The sequence below is a fragment of the Bufo gargarizans genome, chromosome 2 (assembly GCF_014858855.1).
Source record: "Bufo gargarizans isolate SCDJY-AF-19 chromosome 2, ASM1485885v1, whole genome shotgun sequence".
Classification (NCBI taxonomy): domain Eukaryota; kingdom Metazoa; phylum Chordata; class Amphibia; order Anura; family Bufonidae; genus Bufo; species Bufo gargarizans.
In genome coordinates, this window is record NC_058081.1 from 76,864,132 (window position 1) to 76,885,422 (window position 21,291).

The following is a 21,291-nucleotide window of genomic DNA, read 5'->3' on the forward strand; positions in this document are numbered from 1 at the left end:
GAACCAGCACCCATCCAGAATGGGGCCCTTTTTAAGAGCGCAGCTTTCCCCATTTACTTCTATGGAAGGTTCAAAAACAGCTGAGCACGCTTAGGCTGTGTTCACATCTCTGTTTTGGAGATCTTGCACAAATGCCGGCTGTCGGCAGGACAAAAAAAACGTTGCATGCAACAGTTTTTGTCCATCCGGATTACCGACGGACATCATTGCAGTTAGTGGTGATCTGGCCGTGAAGTAGAGGATCTGCTCTGTACCGAAACAGCCTGCCGGAGATGTGAATGGAACTCCCATAGAAGTGAATGGAGGGAGCTGCGCCACCAACTCTCCATGCAGTGGCTTTGAAACAGGCTCCAGTTTTTGAGGTAGGTGTGAATTACAGAAGTGCAAGTGGCATCTGTTGGTCATCTATGATATATACTGTGGATACCCGTTAAATGTAAACACGTGAATATCCCTTTAATTAGTCATTTTGTCAAGGAAAGTTAGGTGAGCAGTAATGTCGTCTATTTTGGTTGTCAACCAGTTTTCCCGTGGGCAGATGTAACTAGGAGTCTGATGTAATTATCTTAATTTTCTTAAATTTTTCATGCAGTAAACGCCTATATATATTTTTTTTCTTGTCTTCCAGCAACCATGAAATCGGAGGCTTCCCAGCTGAGACAGCGCAAAAGTCGCAATGTTACGTCTGCGCCAGAGCGGCCCAAACCGCGAGCACGTCAAGAGAAAGGCGGTTTCATGCGACGGGTGTTTGGTTTTGATTGGTCAGATCTCTCCAGTTGGCATCGGTTTGTGAGTCTGATGAACCGACCCACTGACCCCGCTGGCCTTGGGGTCTTCCGCTTCCTCTTTGGTGAGTTCTTCAACATGAATGTTGTGGACGGTAATCTCGCTCTGTCCTGTGCCGGCCTTTCCTCATTCCAGTGCGGGGCTGGCCATTTTCCACAGCACATCCTTAGGAAATCCTCCTCTTGTTATTGCTTCACTAGTTTCTTTTTTTTTTTCTTTTATAAAATGTATATTAGAAAATGAGAAGAGAAGACCTGGCAAACATCATGTGATTGAGCTGAGACTGACAAAGTATAAACCGCTGGTGGTGCTCGGTCAATGATCACACAACCAAGGTGGTGCCCCCTTGACTTTGGGTTCTGCAGCAGGGTATATGATGAGGCAGGGTCTTATTAATACTGGTTGTCATCTCCTCAAGCTGTCTGTCTGGCATGGTAAGGGTCATACAGGTGCTGGGTATCCTCCTGTGGTATGTTCTTTGACCCATAGCTCAACCAAGGTGGTTCTTGGATGCTGTGCATGGAAGAGCATTGCCCCATCCAATCCCAGACCTTCTCAATGGGTGGAGATCAGGCAATCAAGCTGGCCATGGCAGCTGCTGGATACCCTGAAGAGCACATTGACAGTGTGTGGCGGGCATAATCTTGTTGGAACAAGTAAAAAAAAAAATCCACAATGTCCTGGACATACCAAAGGCTGATCAATGTTCACTCCACAAGTGCCAGACGGGATAAGCCATGACAGGTAATAGTGTCCCACATCATGGCACATGGTGTGGTCCTGTGTGTCTCCGCACTAGGCATGATGGCAGTAGGTGGTCTCCAGGTCTCCTGCCAACTCTGATGCAGCCATCTTTAGTACCACAGGACCTGCTGAACGTTATCGTTTGCCAATGGGCTCTCTCCTGGCACCAGTGCAGGCGATCTTGGCGATGATGAGAGGTCAGTGGCAAACGAGCTGGGGGTTGTGTGTGAAGGGAGTACTTGCCATATGGTAAAATAGACTTTTATCTGCCCTTTTTTTTTTTTTTCATTTTCCGGTAGTGACATTGCGGATACATTAAGGCTGCTTCGTGGTGGTCCTCTACCATGACTGAAAATTACTTTATGGTAGCCTAGACTTTTGACGGATCCTTCATTTACACCTGGGCTCACTTTACGACATGTTTGATTTTGCAGTTTGAGCGTTTGCCTGTTTGGCCGCCCAGAACAGATGAGCTGTCTACACAATGGACCAGAGGTCATCCCCCTCCTCATCCTCTATCCTGTGTGTGTTTGGTGGTGGTGGGGGGGGGGGGGATTGCTATTGTGCAATGATAACCTGACCTTTCATCCGTTTACACAGCGTGCCCTTATGGAGGCACTCTGCCAATCTCAGACGACACTGATGAGAAATATTTACCTAATGACCAGCGTCCACCAGACCTGTTTACTCTCCGTGCCCTCACCGCTCTACCGGATCACATGAGCACTTTTATCTGATCTGGACAAGAAACTGATGCTTTAACATTCATTTCATTCATGCTTTCTTTATTTTATAGATTTATATTTTCACTGTAGGCATTTATGGCATATCCATTTACCTGGGCTGAACGCTTGTTCTTGATAATCGCACACGTGCCACCGATCACCCGACACACGAGCGAGACGCTCAATAGTGGAATGATCCCTTCCATTTCTGGCAGCACATCACAGTAGTGATCATTCATCCCATACAGTGGAAATAATTACTACATGTAAATGCAGTGATCGGGAACAAACGCTCGTCCTCAATCATCGCCCTGTGTAAATGGTCCCTTGGGGGCTCCGGTTCTGCCACCTCTAAGGCATTTATGGCAGATCCGGTGGTTATGTCATACATTTCCAAGATGTTTTTTTTTTTTTATCAAATAATTTTTATTGATTTACTTGGTTTTATACATAAACAAGAAATAAAAAGACAGTAGCACATTGTCATTTTGTAAAGATAAATATATACCCAGTTGGGTACAGCAGTTGTCAAAGACAGAACTTATACAAGAAGCTAACCCCTCCCTCCCCTGAACCGCACCATACCACACCCATACCATCTCCCCTACTTTTCCGACCTGGAATAATATACAGCCTGCCACAGTTATGGCTCCATTCAGACGTCCGCAAATGGGTCCGCATCCGTTCCGCAATATCGGGAACGGGTGCGGACCCATTCATTCTCAATGGGGCAGAACGGGACACGGAGAGCACACTATGTGCTCTCCGCATCCGCATTTCCGGAATGTGGCCCCAAACTTCCGGGCTTTTGCCCTGAACATCCGGGACGCGGCTCCGCAAAAAAATAGAACATGTCCTATTTGCGGACAAGAATAGGCAGTTCTATGGGGGGTGCCGGCCAGGTGTATTGCGGATCCGCAATACACCACGGACGTGTGAATGGACCTTAAGTCCCACATTTCAACCAAGCTAGAATATCACCAATTACCTACTAGTACACCCACCTATTTGAAAGGAAAGAAGGCGTCTGGATGGCAGTCCCGGTACCATCAACCACGGTCCCCATATTGAGTCAGACTTTTCACTAGTACCTCTTATATAGTACACTCCTCTCTAGCCCTATTAGGCTACTTTCACACTAGCGTTCAGAGCGGATCCGTTCTGAACGGATCCACTCATATAATGCAGACGGTGGCTCCGTTCAGAACGGATCTGTCTGCATTATATTGTCCAAAAATGTCTAAGTGTGAAATTAGCCTGAACGGATCCGTCCAGACTTTTACATTGAAAGTCAATGGGGGACGAATCCGTTTGACGATTGAGCCATATTGTGTCATCTTCAAACGGATCCGTCCCCATTGACTTACATTGTAAGTCTGGACGGATCCGCTCGCCTCCGCACGGCCAGGCGGACACCCGAACGCTGCAAGCAGCGTTTAGGTGTCCGCCTGCTGAGCGGAGCGGAGGCTGAACGCTGCCAGACTGATGCATTCTGAGCGGATCCGCGTCCACTCAGAATGCATTAGTGCTGGACGGATGCGTTCGGGGCCGCTTGTGAGCCCCTTCAAACGGAGCTCACAAGCGGAGCCCCGAACGCAAGTGTGAAAGTAGCCTTATCACATTCATATGTGCTATGAACTCCTCTTTGGTTGGTAGGGTTTTACTAATCCAATATTTGGCTATTCATTTCCTAGCCTGGTATAGTAGTCTACTTATGCCAATGCTAGGTCCCTCCGAGGAATCATCTTGTAGTAGGCCCAGTATACATATTAACGGCTCAGCCGAAAGTCTTATTTTATATACCTCAAAAATAACACCCAGTACTGCACTCCAGAAAATGCCCAGGGCAGTACATTCCCAAAACATATGCATTATATGCGCCTCAGGAATACCACATTTAGGGAATCTACCCAACCTATAAAGGAACATGGGCGTCTTATAGACTCTATGTATCAAATATAGTTGTGATAGTCTGTGCGTCTCACACAATGATAACGAGGGGCTCATAAATGGCACCTCCGACCACTGTGAATCAGTTAAGGGACCCAGATGAAACGTTCCTGGTGAAATGACAGCAGAAGTTTATAAAAAAACAGAGATCGCCCCTTTAGTTTCTCCCCCTCTTCTAATTGGTTCTGCCAACATCGAATTATGTATGGTAAGGTCAGTGACCTGAGGGTGCATTCACACGTCCGTGGCACGGACCCCACATATAATTTTTTTTTTTGCAGAGCAGCGGCCCGGAAGTTCTGGGCCGCGCTCCGGAAATGCAGATGTGGGTAGCATATAGTGTGCTCTCCGCATCCCGTTCTGCACCATTGAGAATTAATGGGTCTGCACCCGTTCCCGATATTGCGGAACGGATGCAGACGTCTGAATGGAGCCTTAGGCCTGGTGCACATGAACGTGTGCTTCCCGTTGCCGTATGCGGGCGCCGTTCCGTGGCCATTCCGCATCACGGATGCGGACCCATTCACTTCACTAGGGCCGCAAATCCGGAGATGCGGAATGGTGCGGAACAGAAGCACGGAACGGAACCCTACGGGAGCACTGCCGAGTGCTTCCGTGGGGTTTCGTCCTGTACTTCCATTCTGCAAAAAGATAGAACATGTCCTATCTTTTTGCGGAACGGCCGGATCGCGGACCCATTAAAGTGAATGCGTCCGCTGTGGCTGCCCCACGGACGCTGTTCATGCATTGCGGCCCGCAGCACGACCACGGTGCGCACACGTTCGTGTGCAGGGGGCCTTTATTTCTGATAAGTTTGGATTATTCCAGAGTGCAGTAAGGACATGACCTTCCGAAAGTTTTGTGATGTCTTTCAATTTCTGCCAAACTTTGCAGATGAGATCTATACTTGGGATATTGTCTGGGGGACGTATTACCGAGCCAATTTCTAGTATATATCCAGGTGGCCTCCCTCCCATCAAATAAGACACCAACTCGCCCACCGGACCCAGGCTGTCCAGTTGACCCCAAGTTTTACACTGTTGGGCTTGTGTCGCTAGAAAGTACAACCATGGGTTAGGAATCGCTAACCCCCCATTGTCCTTATCTCTTTGAGAATCAGTTTAGAAACTCTACAGAGATTTTTTTGTTCCATATCAGGGATCTAAATTGACCCTGAATTTTATAAAAAATGGCGCATAGGAATCCCCCTAGTACTATTAGGCTACATTCAAACGTCCGCAACATGTTTTGCGGATCCACTGAGCCGCGTATCCGCAAAACACGGAAAGCGGCAATGTGTGTTCTGCATTTTGCGGACCGCACATTGCCGGCACTAATAAAATATGCCTGTTCTTGTCCGCAATTGCGGACAAGAATAGGACATGTTCTATTTTTTTCTCGGAACGGAAGTGCGGATCCGCAATTCCGTGTCCGGGCAGCACATCGTGCTGCCCCATAGGAATGAATGGGTCCGCAATTCCGTTCCGCAAAATGCGGAACGAAATTGCGGACGTGTGAATGGAGCCTTATACGGTATGTAGAGGAACTGTGGCATCAGCACCATCTTAACTAAGTTAGCTCGTCCTATGACTGAGAGTGGCAATTTACACCAACTGGCTACTTACTTAGTGCTTCTGTCAAGTAATGGAAGCAAGTTCATATTAATATAATCTTGCGGTCTAGACGATACCTGCACCCCTAAATAGTTAAAGGTTGTATCTATTTGTAAGGGGGCTATCTTCCTTTGAAGGATTCGGTCGCATGGTCTAAAGGTAGCATCACTGATTGGTCCCAATTTATGTTTAAGCCAGAATAAGTACTGTAAACCTTAATTAGTTTCATTACCTGTGGCAGTGATTGGTTTACATTACCTAAGAATAGCAACATGTCGTCAGTGTAAAGCGCTATTTTTTTCCTTTAATACTTCCATATGTTAGACCCATCACTTTGGGATCCATACGTATCATCTGGGCCAAGGGTTCTATAGCCAGCGCAAAGAGCATGGGTGACAAGGGACAACCCTGTCTTGTGCCCCTCTCCAGGGCGAATGCATCAGATTGCAACCCGTTTATTCGTATAGGGGCCCTTGGTGGGCCATACAACAATTGTATCTAAGAAAAAAATTTAGGGCCAAAACCCATTACCTCCATCACCCCTCACAAGAACTTCCTCTCAACGCTGTCAAATGCCTTTGCAGCGTCGAGTGAAAGAATGTCGCGACACTCCCCCCCCCCCCCCCCCATCTCAATTCTAGACATCTGCAGATTGAGATATAGTCTCCTGATATTAATGGCTGTAGACTTACCCGGCATAAAGCCACTTTGATCACCATGAACCAAGTTAAGGATCACTCTCACTAATTTATTAGCCAAGACTTTGGCCAAAAGTTTGACATCTGTACATAGCAAGGATATGGGCCGATAGGCAACACTATTATTATTGCCTCTTCCATGGAGTCACGTAATTTGCCTATTGTTTCTGCCTGTTGAAATACTGCCAAAAGTTGTGGCAATACAAAATCCTTTTATTTCTTTAGTAATTCCCCTGGTATGCCATCTGACCCTGGAGTCTTCTCATTTGGAAGTCCCTTCGCCCCCTCCTCAAGCTTTTCTAAGCTTAGCGGTTCTTCAAGGCTTGCTCTCTCTTCCTCTGGCAGTCTGAGAGGGGCGAGAAAAGTTCTGAATCTCACTTTCACTGCAATCTAGTGGAATATAATAGTTTATAGCAGTGGTGCCCAACCATTTTTCGTCTGAGGGCTGCACTAGTATAAATTTAACCAGGTAGCTTTGCCAGAAAGAAATGCAAACGCTGTGAGGGGGCACATGTGAGCATTACTACTGTGAAGAAGGCACATATCTGGGCATAACTACTGTGAGGGGGCACATATCTGGGCATAACTACTGTGAGGAGGGCACATATCTGGGCATAACTACTGTGAGGAGGGCACATATCAGGGCATAACATAGAAACATAGAATGTGTCGGCAGATAAGAACTATTTGGCCCATCTAGTCTGCCCAATATACTGAATACTATGGATAGCCCCTGGCCCTATCTTATATGAAGGATGGCCTTATGCCTATCCCATGCATGCTTAAACTCCTTCACTGTATTTGCAGCTACCACTTCTGCAGGAAGGCTATTCCATGCATCCACTACTCTCTCAGTAAAGTAATACTTCCTGGTATTACTGCTAAACCTTTGCCCCTCTAATTTAAAACGATGTCCTCTTGTAGCATTTTTTCTTCTTTTTAAATATTCTTTCCTCTTTTACCTTGTTGATTCCCTTTATGTTTTTAAAAGTTTCTATCATATCCCCTCTGTCTCGTCTTTCTTCCAAGCTTTACATGTTAAGGTCCTTTTAATCTTAACTACTGTGAAGGGGGACATATCTGGGCATATCTACTGTGAGGGGGCACATATCTGGGCAAATCTACTGTGAAGGGGGACAAATGAGCATAACTACTGTGAGGGGCACATATCTGGGCATATCTACTGTGAGGGGGCATGTGTGAGCATTACGTCTGTGAGGAGGGCACATATCTTGGCATAATAACAGTGAGGGTGCATGTGATGTATACATGTGTGTAATGTATGTAGTGTAGTATGTGATGATCACACACTGCAGTACATACATTACACACATGTATACATCACATACTGCGCTGTCACCTTCTTCTGCAGGTCTACCTTGATGTCTGGTCTTTAGGCTTCAGTCAGATCCTCCACCGCCATGCTTGCGCCCTGTGCCTGACACTACCAGGAGCTGGCCCCTCCTCCTTTCATCTCCCGCCGGCTTCTCCTACAGCAGGGCGCTCTATCGCTCCAGTGCCTGCCCAATCTTACCAATCGGGGGCGTAGCTAGAAATGACTGGGCCCCATCCATAGCAAAAAAATGTATGCCCCCCCCCCTCCCGGACCTCCCACCCCTTCCAGAGATCCCACCCAAACACCCCTCCAGGACCTCCCACCCCAACATCCCCACACCACTCCCTAGATCCCCCTTCAGTGCCATCCACAGATCCCCCCCCCTTTTCGTGTCGTCCACAGATCCCCCCCTTCAGTGTCGTCCACAGATCCCCCCCCCCCTTCAGTGTCGTCCACAGATCCCCCCCCTTCAGTGTCGTCCACAGATCCCCCCCCCCTTCAGTGTCGTCCACAGATCCCCCCCTTCAGTGTCGTCCACAGATCCCCCCTTCAGTGTCGTCCACAGATCCCCCCCCCCCTTCAGTGTCGTCCACAGATCCCCCCCCCCTTCAGTGTCGTCCACAGATCCCCCCCCCCCCTTCAGTGTCGTCCACAGATCCCCCCCTTCAGTGTCGTCCACAGACCCCCCCCCCCTTCAGTGTCGTCCACAGACCCCCCCCCCTTCAGTGTCGTCCACAGATCCCCCCCCTTCAGTGTCGTCCACAGATCCCCCCCCTTCAGTGTCGTCCACAGATCCCCCCCCTTCAGTGTCGTCCACAGATCCCCCCTTCAGTGTCGTGCCCCTTCAGTGTCGTCCACAGACCCCCCCCTTCAGTGTCGTCCACAGACCCCCCCCCCCTTCAGTGTCGTCCACAGACCCCCCCCCCCCTTCAGTGTCGTCCACAGATCCCCCCCCCCTTCAGTGTCGTCCACAGATCCCCCCCCCTTCAGTGTCGTCCACAGATCCCCCCCCCCCTTCAGTGTCGTCCACAGATCCCCCCCCCCTTCAGTGTCGTCCACAGATCCCCCCCCCTTCAGTGTCGTCCACAGATCCCCCCCCCTTCAGTGTCGTCCACAGATCCCCCCCCTTCAGTGTCGTCCACAGATCCCCCCCCTTCAGTGTCGTCCACAGATCCCCCCCTTCAGTGTCGTCCACAGATCCCCCCTTCAGTGTCGTCCACAGATCCCCCCTTCAGTGTCGTCCACAGATCCCCCCCTTCAGTGTCGTCCACAGATCCCCCCCCTTCAGTGTCGTCCACAGATCCCCCCCCTTCAGTGTCGTCCACAGATCCCCCCCCCCTTCAGTGCCGTCCACAGATCCCCCCCCTTTTAGTGTCGTCCACGGATATCCATCCCCCTTCAGTGTCGTCCACGGATATCCATCCCCCTTCAGTGTCGTCCACGGATATCCATCCCCCTTCAGTGTCGTCCACGGATATCCATCCCCCTTCAGTGTCGTCCACGGATATCCATCCCCCTTCAGTGTCGTCCACGGATATCCATCCCCCTTCAGTGTCGTCCACGGATATCCATCCCCCTTCAGTGTCGTCCACGGATATCCATCCCCCTTCAGTGTCGTCCACGGATATCCATCCCCCTTCAGTGTCGTCCACGGATATCCATCCCCCTTCAGTGTCGTCCACGGATATCCATCCCCCTTCAGTGTCGTCCACGGATATCCCCCCCAGTCTCGTCCACGGATATCCCCCCCCAGTCTCGTCCACGGATATCCCCCCCCCAGTCTCGTCCACGGATATCCCCCCCCCAGTCTCGTCCACAGATATCCCCCCCTCCCAGTCTCGTCCACAGATATCCCCCCCTCCCAGTCTCGTCCACAGATATCCCCCCCCTCCCAGTCTCGTCCACAGATATCCCCCCCTCCCAGTCTCGTCCACAGATATCCCCCCCTCCCAGTCTCGTCCACAGATATCCCCCGCTCCCAGTCTCGTCCACAGATATCCCCCGCTCCCAGTCTCGTCCACAGATATCCCCCCCTCCCAGTCTCGTCCACAGATATCCCCCCCTCCCAGTCTCGTCCACAGATATCCCCCCCTCCCAGTCTCGTCCACAGATATCCCCCCCTCCCAGTCTCGTCCACAGATATCCCCCCCTCCCAGTCTCGTCCACAGATATCCCCCCCTCCCAGTCTCGTCCACAGATATCCCCCCCTCCCAGTCTCGTCCACAGATATCCCCCCCTCCCAGTCTCGTCCACAGATATCCCCCCCCTCCCAGTCTCGTCCACAGATATCCCCCCCTCCCAGTCTCGTCCACAGATATCCCCCCCTCCCAGTCTCGTCCACAGATATCCCCCCCTCCCAGTCTCGTCCACAGATATCCCCCCCTCCCAGTCTCGTCCACAGATATCCCCCCCTCCCAGTCTCGTCCACAGATATCCCCCCTCCCAGTCTCGTCCACAGATATCCCCCCCTCCCAGTCTCGTCCACAGATATCCCCCCCTCCCAGTCTCGTCCACAGATATCCCCCCCTCCCAGTCTCGTCCACAGATATCCCCCCCTCCCAGTCTCGTCCACAGATATCCCCCCCTCCCAGTCTCGTCCACAGATATCCCCCCCTCCCAGTCTCGTCCACAGATATCCCCCCCTCCCAGTCTCGTCCACAGATATCCCCCCCTCCCAGTCTCGTCCACAGATATCCCCCCCTCCCAGTCTCGTCCACAGATATCCCCCCCTCCCAGTCTCGTCCACAGATATCCCCCCCTCCCAGTCTTGTCCACAGATATCCCCCCCTCCCAGTCTCGTCCACAGATATCCTCCCCTCCCAGTCTCGTCCACAGATATCCTCCCCCCACCCCGTGTCGTCCACAGATATCCTCCCCCCACCCCGTGTCGTCCACAGATATCCTCCCCCCACCCCGTGTCGTCCACAGATATCCTCCCCCCCACCCCGTGTCGTCCACAGATATCCTCCCCCCCACCCCGTGTCGTCCACAGATATCCTCCCCCCACCCCGTGTCGTCCACAGATATCCTCCCCCCACCCCGTGTCGTCCACAGATATCCTCCCCCCACCCCGTGTCGTCCACAGATATCCTCCCCCCACCCCGTGTCGTCCACAGATATCTCCCTTCCCCCCCCCCCGCACCCAGAGCCGCTTCCTAGCTAATTTATTCACTGCACTTGCCTCTGTGAAATTGAAGAGAAGCGCCGTAATCTCGCACTGGCAGAGGCCAGGAAGATGGAGCATGCGCACTTTGATGCATCTGCCAGTGCGCCTGTGCAAGATTACGGAGCTTCTCTTCAATTTCACAGAGGCAAGTGCAGTGACTAAATTAGCTAGGAAGCGGCGCTGGGCGGGGAGATTGCAGGCACAGGCAGCATCGCTTTGCTGCCTGTGCCGTTCGCAGCATGCCATGCGCTGATAAAGTCCTGTCACTGCGCGGACCGCATGACCGCGGGCCGTAGGTTGGGCATCACTGGTTTATAGTAATCACTGAATACCTTCAGTATGCCTGGACTTTCGGTTATCTAATCACCCATCGTATCTCGGATACACCATATATAGGAAGAGCTCTGTTGAGCCCTAATAATAGTAGCCAGCGTGTGCCCCACACTTTCTCCCTCCTCAAAGAACCTCTTGCGATCTGCTACCTCCAACTGATGTTCTCTATACGGCCAATTAGACCCATTTACTTCTGTGGGGTTTTCTATGTGTTTACACTCAGTGACGGTGACTCTGGACTGCAGCTCCTGCAACAGGTCCCTACTTTTAGATTTGTGCCTTTGAATACGTTTAATGACCCCCCCCCCCCCCCCCCCAACAAAAGCTTTAAAGGCATCCTAGACTAGTATCAGGGATGTCGACCCAATGTTAAAGGACATCAATTCCTGCATTTCTGCCATTACTCCCAAAGGGTCCTGCAAGATTGTCAGCCAGAAAGTGTTAAACCTCCATAGGCCTCGGTTTCTCATGGATTTAGGTTTTAGGCTTAATTCTACCCTTATAGGAGAGTGGTCAGAGATACTCATGGGTAAATACTCGATTGTTTGTCTCATTACCTGCTGGTTGCCTACTGCTCGGTCATTTCAGGACCGTGTGTTATGGGAACTAGACTAGCAGGAGAATTCTGACTTTAGGATTACGCATCCTCCGTATGTCTCTGAGCTCTGCTTCCATGAGTATTTTTGCCATGCTTGATAACGGCACCTCTTCCATGCCCATAGATTCCTTTGTCATATGTGTTTCTGATAAGCATAAAATGGCAGGTTGGAATTGCCGCATCGAATAAAGTACAGCATGTCTCCTGGATGCGTCCCCGAGACCCCTCACATTCCAGGCTAAGACATTAACCCCCATCATCAAAACCTAGAAATACATTTTCCTTAACGCTCCCCCTATCTCCCATATCCTTCTGTTTTGGCACATAGAAGAATAGATACTGGTCCGGTCATGATGCGGTTCCCCAGAACATACAAACAGAGAATACAATCAAAGAAGCACTTTCCCCTTTCCCCTGCAATTGTGGGTTCAGTTATTTCTTGTGCCGGCACTGCAGTATTGGCTCCCTCAGCAGCCGCCATATTTATTGTGGCCTCTCCATCTGCCACTTGGCCCCCTGTACTTTCTGGACTGTTATTGCAGTTGGTAAGAAGGGGATGCACCAAATATCCGGTGTCTCCCCTCTGTGATTTCTCAGGGACACTTGGGGCATCTGCAGGAGCCACTCTCACAAACTGCTCCACCTCCGCTGCCCCTATCCCCGCTCCAGCGCCATCTTGCCTCGCCCGCACTGCAGGTCCGCTCTCCCTCCCCTCCTTCTCCTTCTTACTCTGGCGCGTCATGCTGCTCGTTCCTGGCTGCTCCGGTCTCCCGTACTCAATATCGTCGTTCAGGGGACTTGTTCTGTACGATGTGTGGATGCAGGAGGATTTGCAGGATTCTCGTCCGGGAGCGCGAGTATCTGCGTCCTCTTACATGCCGCGCCAGGCCACGCCCCCCTCCAAGATGGTTTTCTGACCATTTATGATTGGTTTCTATATGTGCATAATGTAAAAAAATTAGCTTTATAATCTAGTCACCTGATGTTCCTTCATATCATGGGCTCCCCAGCCCCACCAACAGCTGATCGGACGGGTGCTGTGAATTGGACTCCCGCCTACCTAATATTGATGGCCTATCTCTGTGATGGCTAACCTCCGGCACTCCAGCTGTCGTAAAACTACAACTCCCAAAATGAACACTTGCTTGGCTGTTCTCAGAACTCCACAGAAATGAATGGAGCATGCTGGGAGTCGTAGTTTCACCACAGCTGTCAGAGGTTAGCCATTACTGGCTCGGGCCTATCCCGAGGATAGGCCATCAAAATCTGAATCCCAGATAAATTTATTTTCTTTGCATGTATTCAGCTTGCTCTAAATTCAGTAAACCCCCTTGTCTCTCCCAGGTCTGCTTATGTTTTTGGACATCCCCCAAGAACGAGGCCTCAGCTATCTGGACCACAAGTATCTGGATGGGCTGGATGTTTGCAGATTCCCTCTCTTCAACTCCCTGAAACCTCTGCCTCTGGACTGGATGTATCTAACCTATGTCATCATGTTACTGGGTGAGTGCCTAAACTGATGTAGACTTGTAAGGCTACTTTCACACTAGCGTTCGGGGCTCCGCTTGTGAGTTCTGTTTGAAGGCTCTCACAAGCGGCCCCGAACGCTTCCGTCCAGCCCCAATGCATTCTGAGTGGACGCGGATCCGCTCAAAATGCATCAGTCTGGCAGCGTTCAGCCTCCGCTCCGCTCAGCAGGCGAACACCTGAACGCTGCCTGCAGCTTTCGGGTGTCTGCCTGGCCGTGCGGAGGCAAACGGATCCGTCCAGACTTACAATGGAAGTCAATGGGGGCGGATCCGTTCGAAGGTGACACAATATGGTGCATTTTTCAAACGGATCCGTCCCCCATTGACTTTCAATGTAAAGTCTGGACGGATCCGTCTGAATACAAATTGTACTTAGACTTTTTTAGTGAAATATAATGCAAACGGTTCCGTCTGAACGGATCCCATCGTTTGCATTATAGGAGCGGATCCGTCTGTACAAATACCAGACGGATCCGCTCCGAACGCAAGTGTGAAAGAAGCCTAAATTAGCCCCTCTATTAGATTTTAGACTCTTGCAAAGATGTATGTCTGTATGTTTTTGGAGTGTTGAATGTCTGCATTAATAAAAAATACTCCATGCAGAAGGGGTTGGGTTTGACCCCCCCCCCCATGCTATAAGACATGGTTGTTAATATACTTGCTTCTTGTCCCCATCAAACTGTAGTGTCCTCTCTCCTCCAGGTGCCCTCGGTATAACTCTTGGGTGCTTTTACCGCCTCAGCTGTCTATGTTTCCTCCTGCCATATTGGTATGTGTTCTTCCTGGATAAGACCACCTGGAATAACCACTCTTATCTCTATGGACTGATCGGCCTCCAGTTCACCTTGATCAATGCCAATCGCTACTGGTAAGACTTGCTGCAGTCTTGTCTGTTCTGCTTCTTGTACCTGCTAATTGCATGCAGGGGTGCGCCTAGCCTATTTGCTGCCTAAGGCAAAAATTTAAACTGCACCCCTTCCCCCATGCCAAATTCTCAGCCTAACCGCTTCCCTCCAGCCCTACTGTTAAAGGGCTTCTATCATCATGGTTATTAAACTGGCTGACTTTAGACATGGCCTAATGCAGGGGTGTTGCTAGGTCAAAACATTCGGGGCCTGGGCCCCTGATGTTTTGTCCAAGGGCCCGAATGTACTGCCTGCCTGTTAGATATAACTGTATTGCCATCCTTAGGACGGCAATACAATTGAATCAAATGCACTGCAAGAGCTGGAGGACCTGTGATGACCTCACAGGTCATGTGATCAATTCTAAATGCAGTAGCTGAAAAGGACCTGGGATGATGTCACCATCATGTGACCAGTGCAGGAGAGGACGGCTCAGCAGTGAAGAGAAGCCCTGGGAAGAGGCTACGGTGAGGTCTGTACATGAGGAGAGGTAAGTGAAGATTACTCAGTGTGAGAGGCAGAGCAATGTTGGGAGTTGTAGTTATTTAACTGGGACTGTATGTTAGGGCTGAAGGGAGGGAAGTTATTTACATGGGACAGCAAGGTGGAGTGTTGTTAATTACATGGGACTGAAATTTGGAAGTGGCTGGGGTAGGGTGATATTATTTACATGGGATTGAATGTTAAGGGGTAATGTTATTTACATGGGACTGTATGTTGAAGGCGCCTGGGGAGGGGGTGATCCTATTTACATGGGATTGTATATTGGAAGGGACAGGAGAGATGGTGTGATGTTATTTACATGGGACTGTATATTGGAGGGGGCCGGAGAGATGGTGTGATGGTATTTATATGGGACTCTATGGCAAAGGGAGGGAAATAGTGTTATTTACATGGGACTGTATAGCGGAGGTGCCGAGGAATTATAATTTCTGAGGACACTAAACTGATGAATATAAGTACAAGGGGCACTGCAGGAGGCATTATAAATACTTGGGGCACTTCAGGGGTATTATAAATCCAGGGGACATTAGGCGTTCTTATTACTACTGGGGGCTCTATAGGAGGGATCCACATTATTTCTACTAAGAGCACTGTGGGGGTCTTATTACTACTGAGCGGTCTGTAGAGAGCTTTATTACCACTGGGGGAACAATAGGGGACCTTATTTCTACTAGGGGCTCTGTGGGGGTATTATTAATACTGGAGGGCTTTTCTACTAATGGAGGCACTCTTGGGGAGTGTTATCACTATTGGGTCCAGTAGGGGGCAGTTTTACTAATGAGAGCATTCTAGAAGGGAATTACTATTGGTGGGACTATGAGGAGTACTGTTACTATGGGGGGCACTCATTTTTCTTCAGGATAGTATTTGGGGGTACAGAAAAGTGAGGAAGCTAAGATGTCCGTGCGTCACACTCTGCAGAGACGAGGCGGCTGAAAGAAGTTGTCCGGACCGAATGGAGAAGATGATGACAGAGAAGATCTACATCAGAGGAGACGTTACCTGGGAGGCCCTGGATGTGAGAGGTAGGTGCTGCTGTATAGCAAGTCCAATAAAATGTCTTTAGTGCTAGTGTTTGCAGCTGGGAGAGGATGCTGTTGTTCAACTTAGAGAATTGGGCCATATGCATTGGTGCTTGGGCCCCGGATCTTTTGAGACCCTAGCAACACCCCTGGCTTAATGTCAGCTGAAGCTAAGTCTTTGTCCCTTCTTTCTATGTGCCTCAGTTTTTATGGAAAATGAACTTTTTTTAATGCAAATCAGCCTCTAGGAGCAATGGGGGTGTTGTCCCTACTCCTAGAGACTGTTCTCCTTCCTTTGGCTGCAGCTTCATCATGTTGATTGACAGGGCCAGCAGTGTTCACATCATCCTTCCTGGCCCTCTCAATCAACCTAAGGACGTGGCCAGAGGAGGGAGGACAGAGCCTCTAGGAGTAGGGACAACACACCCATTGCTACTAGAGACTCATTTACATAAAATAAAAGTTCATTTTTCAGAGGCCCATCAGAGGCACATAGAAAGAAGGGACAAGGACTGTTCAGCTTCATCTGACATTAGGACATGTCTAAAGTCAGCCAGTTTAATAACCCTGTTCCTGATGACAGAAGCTTTTTAAAGACATACTTGGAAAACATTACATACAGAGCTACAAAACATACAGGGTAATACAGCGCCACATATGTACCTCCTACACCAGTGATGTCTCCTCTGATGTAGACGTTCTCTTTCCTCATCTTCTCCATTCGGACCAGACCACCATGATGATTTCTTTTAAGCCATCTCTTGGCAGAGTTTGCCACACAGACATCTTAGTTTCCAACTTTTCCATCATCCTTCTACCTTCTAAATACCCCATCCTGTCATCCCCAATACTGTGCCTGCTGTGCTTCCCAATACTATACTGTAGAAACGGTCTCCCTGAAAATACTAGTACCACACAGATAGTGCGCCCTTCAGTGCACTAAAAAATAACTGCATCCAGCAAATAGTGTCCCTGTCAGTAATAGCGCCGTAAACAGTGTGCCCTCAAAAAAATGTGCTAAGCAGGTACTGTGCAAGGGTGCATCCACAGTAATAGTGCTCCCCAAGTCCCACCAATAGTAATAATTCTCTGCCAGAGTGCACTTACACAGCGCCCCCAATAATAATGTCCCTCATTGTGCAACAGAAGTAATAATGCCCCTATAGTGCCCATACTCCCCCAGTAGTAATAAAGCGCTCCATAATGCCCCCAAGTAGTACTAATTTATTAAATGCTCCCTTATAATGTGTGCCAGTACAAAAACAACCCCTTAACATTTGTGCCAGTAGAAAAATGCCCCTTTACAATGTGTGCCAGTAGAAATAATACCCCTGTATAGTGTGTCAGTATTGCAAGTATTCCCTTAGGCTCCATTCACACATCCGTAATAATGGGTCCGCATCCGTTCCGCAAATTGCGGAACGGGTGCGGACCCATTCGTTCTCTATGGGGACGGAATGGATGCGGAGAGCACACTATGTGCTCTCCGCATTTCCGGAGCGTGCCGCCGGCTCCAGAAAAAAAATAGAACATGTTCTATTCTTGTCCTCAATTACGGACTAGATTAAGCATTTTCTATTATAGTGCCCGTGTTGTGTGCGGTCGGCAAAATGCGGAACACACATTGCTGGTGGCCGTGTTTTGCGGCTCTGTGGATCCACAAAACACATACGGATGTGTGAATGGACCTTTTATAATGTGTGGCAGTATAAAAAACGCCCCCATATAATGTGTGCCAGTACAAAAATGCCCCCATGTCAGGGCGGACATGCCGCCTGTGCAGCCGGTTCCAAGTGTTTGATACCTGGTCTCTAAGATGTAGTGGCTTAACATAAGGTCTCTCATCTTTTAATGTTTCCTCTGGATTCTCTCATCAAAGTGATTTGGTTAGTGTGCGTACCAACGGCTAGCTATCCATGTCCTCCAAACTTTTGGGAAATTTGTCATAGAAGGCTGTTGTGAGTGAAACATTTTCTCATACATACAGGTGGAGTTTACTAGAGTGATCACCTCAGACAGCGGAGGGGTATGAGAACTCCTCCAGTGTCGAGTGATGACCACTTTAGCCGCCATAAGTATGTGGGCAACCACTAGTCTATATGGCGGCGCTATGTTATTAATGTCAATAAAAAGAAGAGCCATTTCTGGGGTCAACATTGAGTTGAGTGAGGTTAATTCGGCTATAGGTTTTTAACGCTATCCCATAATGGGGAAATTCTAGGACAAGCCCATAAAATGTGGAGGAGAGACCCTCTACTTCCGCAGTTGCTCCAACAATTGGGAGACGAGGTGGGAAACATTGTGTGAAGCCTGGTGGGCGTATAATACCATCTTGGGCTAGTCTTGAATATCGCTTCCTGGTGTGTTACACAGCGGAAAGCATTAGTGACAGTTCGGAAGGCAGAATGCCATTGGTTCAATGTAAAGGTTTGTTGTAGGTCTATCTCCTACTTAAGTTGGGATTGTGTTTTATTCTGCTCCCTCTCCTGAACAAGGAAATTATAGAAGAGAGATATACCTTGTTTTTTGGGGAACCCGTCATGAAGGTATCGCAATATTGCTTTAGGGATTCCTCATTATTCTTTCCGTTTTACTCCATAGGGATCTAATTTGCAGGAATTTTATAAAATTCCCTATGTGGGATTTGATAGGTATCATGTAGGACAATACATTGTCCCTATCCATCATATCCTGTACCGTTTTAACGCCTCTGGCCTTCCGGTTCTGAAGATCTAGTCCAGGGAAGTGGTCTGTTAAACAAGCTATAGGTACAACAGAGGCAGGGACAGTCCCTTCATCCTTTGTCAACTCTAGGAGTTTTTTCCAGGCCGCAGTGGAGATATTTACTGCAGTTAGGGGGGATGCATGTGGACCCAGTTTACAGGATCAGCGAGGAGCGAAGAGTAGAGAGATGAAGGGAAGCCCTCTCCTTCGAAACCCAGTGTTTGTCCGCTGAATCTTTCCAGTGGGAAGAAGGCATGCTGTGTAGTAGTGTCTTAGATTTGGAACTCCCAGACCACCCTTGTTTTTGTGCATCGTTAATATTGAATATGCTGTTCTAGGATGCCTGGAATTCCAAATGAAATTCATCATTTGTTTCTTGGGTTTCCCAAAAAAGGTATCTGGGATTTGGATGGGGAGTGTTCTAAAAAGGTAAAGGATCTTGGGCAAGAGTAGCATTTTGTATGCCGCCACTCTGCCAAATCAAGAAATCGGGCAGGATTTCATGCCCTTAATATCAGCCTGTAATTCATTCAATTAGAGGAGGAAATTTGTATGAAACGTTTTTGAGGTGGGATAAGTAAGTTGGATGCCTAAATACGCTTTACTCTCCTGCTGCCAATCCAGAGGAAATAGGTGTTTAAGTCGTAGTAATTGATCATGGGGAATTGAGGCTTTGAGATTTGTCAATATTCAGTTTGTAGTATTAAATTTTGCTAAAGTCATCTAGTGTTGCAAATATTCTACTAAGGGAGGTTTTGGGATTGGTACTGATGACAATTATATCATCTGTAAATAATGCAAGTTTGTGTTCTGTGGCTCCTATCGTGAGGCCTGATACATTTAGGTTGTGGCGGATCATTTCACTGTGCAGGCTAGTCAGTGAAATGGAGGTGGGAGGAGGAGGGCAAGATCAGGACTTTGAGGTCAGCAGTTGGGTTAATGTAGGAAGAAGTGGTAGAGGGAAAAGTTCCAGAGAGGCTGGACTGCCCTAGTAAATATGCCTGTTTGGCTGATATTAGGGATAAAAGTCCAGGGCCAGCAACACTGAAGCAGGGCGTTTCTCCTAGCAACCAGGAGGATGACCGCTGCAGGAAGGATGGGAAAAGGTGTGCAGCAAAGGTTAGACAGATGCTGGTGGTAGGGGACTCTATTATTAGGAGGACAGACAGGGTCATCTGCCGCCGAGATCATGAATGCCGAACAGTGTGTTGTCTGCCGGGTGCTCGGGTTCGGCATATTGCGGATCGGATTGAGAGATTGCTGGGTGGGGCTGGGGAAGACCCGGCAGTCATGGTGCACATTGGCACCAATGACAAAGTCAGGGGGAGATGGAAGGTCCTTAAAAATGATTTTAGGGAATTAAGAGAGAAGCTCAAGTCCAGGACCTCCAAGGTAGTGTTTTCAGAAATACTACTAGTGCCAGGAGCATCACCAGAGAGACAACGGGAGCTTAGGGAGTTAAATAAGTGGCTCAGAAGCTGGTGCAGGAAGGAAGGGTTTGGGTTCATGGAGAACTGGGCCGACTTCTCTGTCAGTTACAGGCTCTACAGTAGGGACGGGCTGCACCTTAATGGGGAGGGTGAAACCGCCCTGAGGGAAAAATGGTTAGACGGCTGGAGTAGCTTTTAAACTAGGGGGAGGGTGGGGGGTCATACTAATAAGGGGGTAGATAGTGTAGATAGAGAGTGGGATATAGGAGGGGACAGTGGGGATTTAGTGGGGTCTGGGGTTAGTGAGGAAAGTAAGGAGAAGACTGGGCATAACTATACACCGATGAAAAACAACTGCTGGTAACAAGAACCTGTTACATACAAACATCAACCAAGGTAACCCAAAAATCCCGGATTTTCACTTTACAGGTAATAGTCATTTAAAATGTATTTTCACAAATTGTAGACGTCTACCTAGCAAAATGGGAGAGCTGGAGGCTATGGTAGTAGAAGAACACATAGATGTAGTTGGTGTGGCTGAGACATGGTTGGACTCTTCACATGACTGGGCTGTAAATATTGAGGGTTTTACACTATTTAGGAAAGACAGGGCCAATAGAAAAGGCGGTGGTGTGTGCCTGTATGTGAGGAGTGATCTGAAGACAAGTGTGAAACAGGCAATTGTGGGTGAGGATGGTGAGGATGTGGAAACCTTATGGGTGGAAGTTCAAAGGGATATAAACACTGAAAAAATAATAGTACTTGGTGTAATCTATAGACCCCCTAACATCACAGAGGAGATAGAAACGCAACTGTATAACCAAATAGAGCGAGCGGCACAGGCTGGTACAGTGGTCATAATGGGAGATTTTAACTTCCCAGACTGACTGGGTTCATGGTTCTGCCTCAACTTGCTGCAGGGCCATTTTATGGGCCAGTTTGTAGAAGCTCCCACTAGGGGCGATGCTCTGTTGGATCTGGTTATCTCCAATGATGCAGAGCTTGTTGGTAAAGTTACTGTTTGAGAAACACTAGGTAATAGTGACCACAACATAATTATATTCCCCCTAAACTATAAGAAGCAAACTCTGTCAGGCAGAGCAAAGACACTGAATGTCAAAAAGGCTAATTTCCCTGGGTTGAGGGCAGCATTTCAGGGCACAGACTGGGAGCAGCTACTGTCACATAATAATACTGAGGATAAATGGGAGAGCTTTAAACCCACATT

The 21,291-nt window shown here is 48.9% G+C and overlaps 1 protein-coding gene across 2 annotated transcripts in view; it reads left to right on the forward strand.

The window, feature by feature from the left end:
• Positions 1–21,291, forward strand: part of GGCX (gamma-glutamyl carboxylase) — a 47,042-nt gene that overhangs the window by 3,438 nt on the left and 22,313 nt on the right. For both annotated transcript variants that reach the window (XM_044279219.1, XM_044279220.1), the window contains exons 2-4: positions 629–850; positions 13,294–13,452; positions 14,181–14,346. In XM_044279219.1, the coding sequence (XP_044135154.1) occupies positions 629–850; positions 13,294–13,452; positions 14,181–14,346 (547 nt within the window). The remainder of the gene's footprint in view (positions 1–628; positions 851–13,293; positions 13,453–14,180; positions 14,347–21,291) is intronic.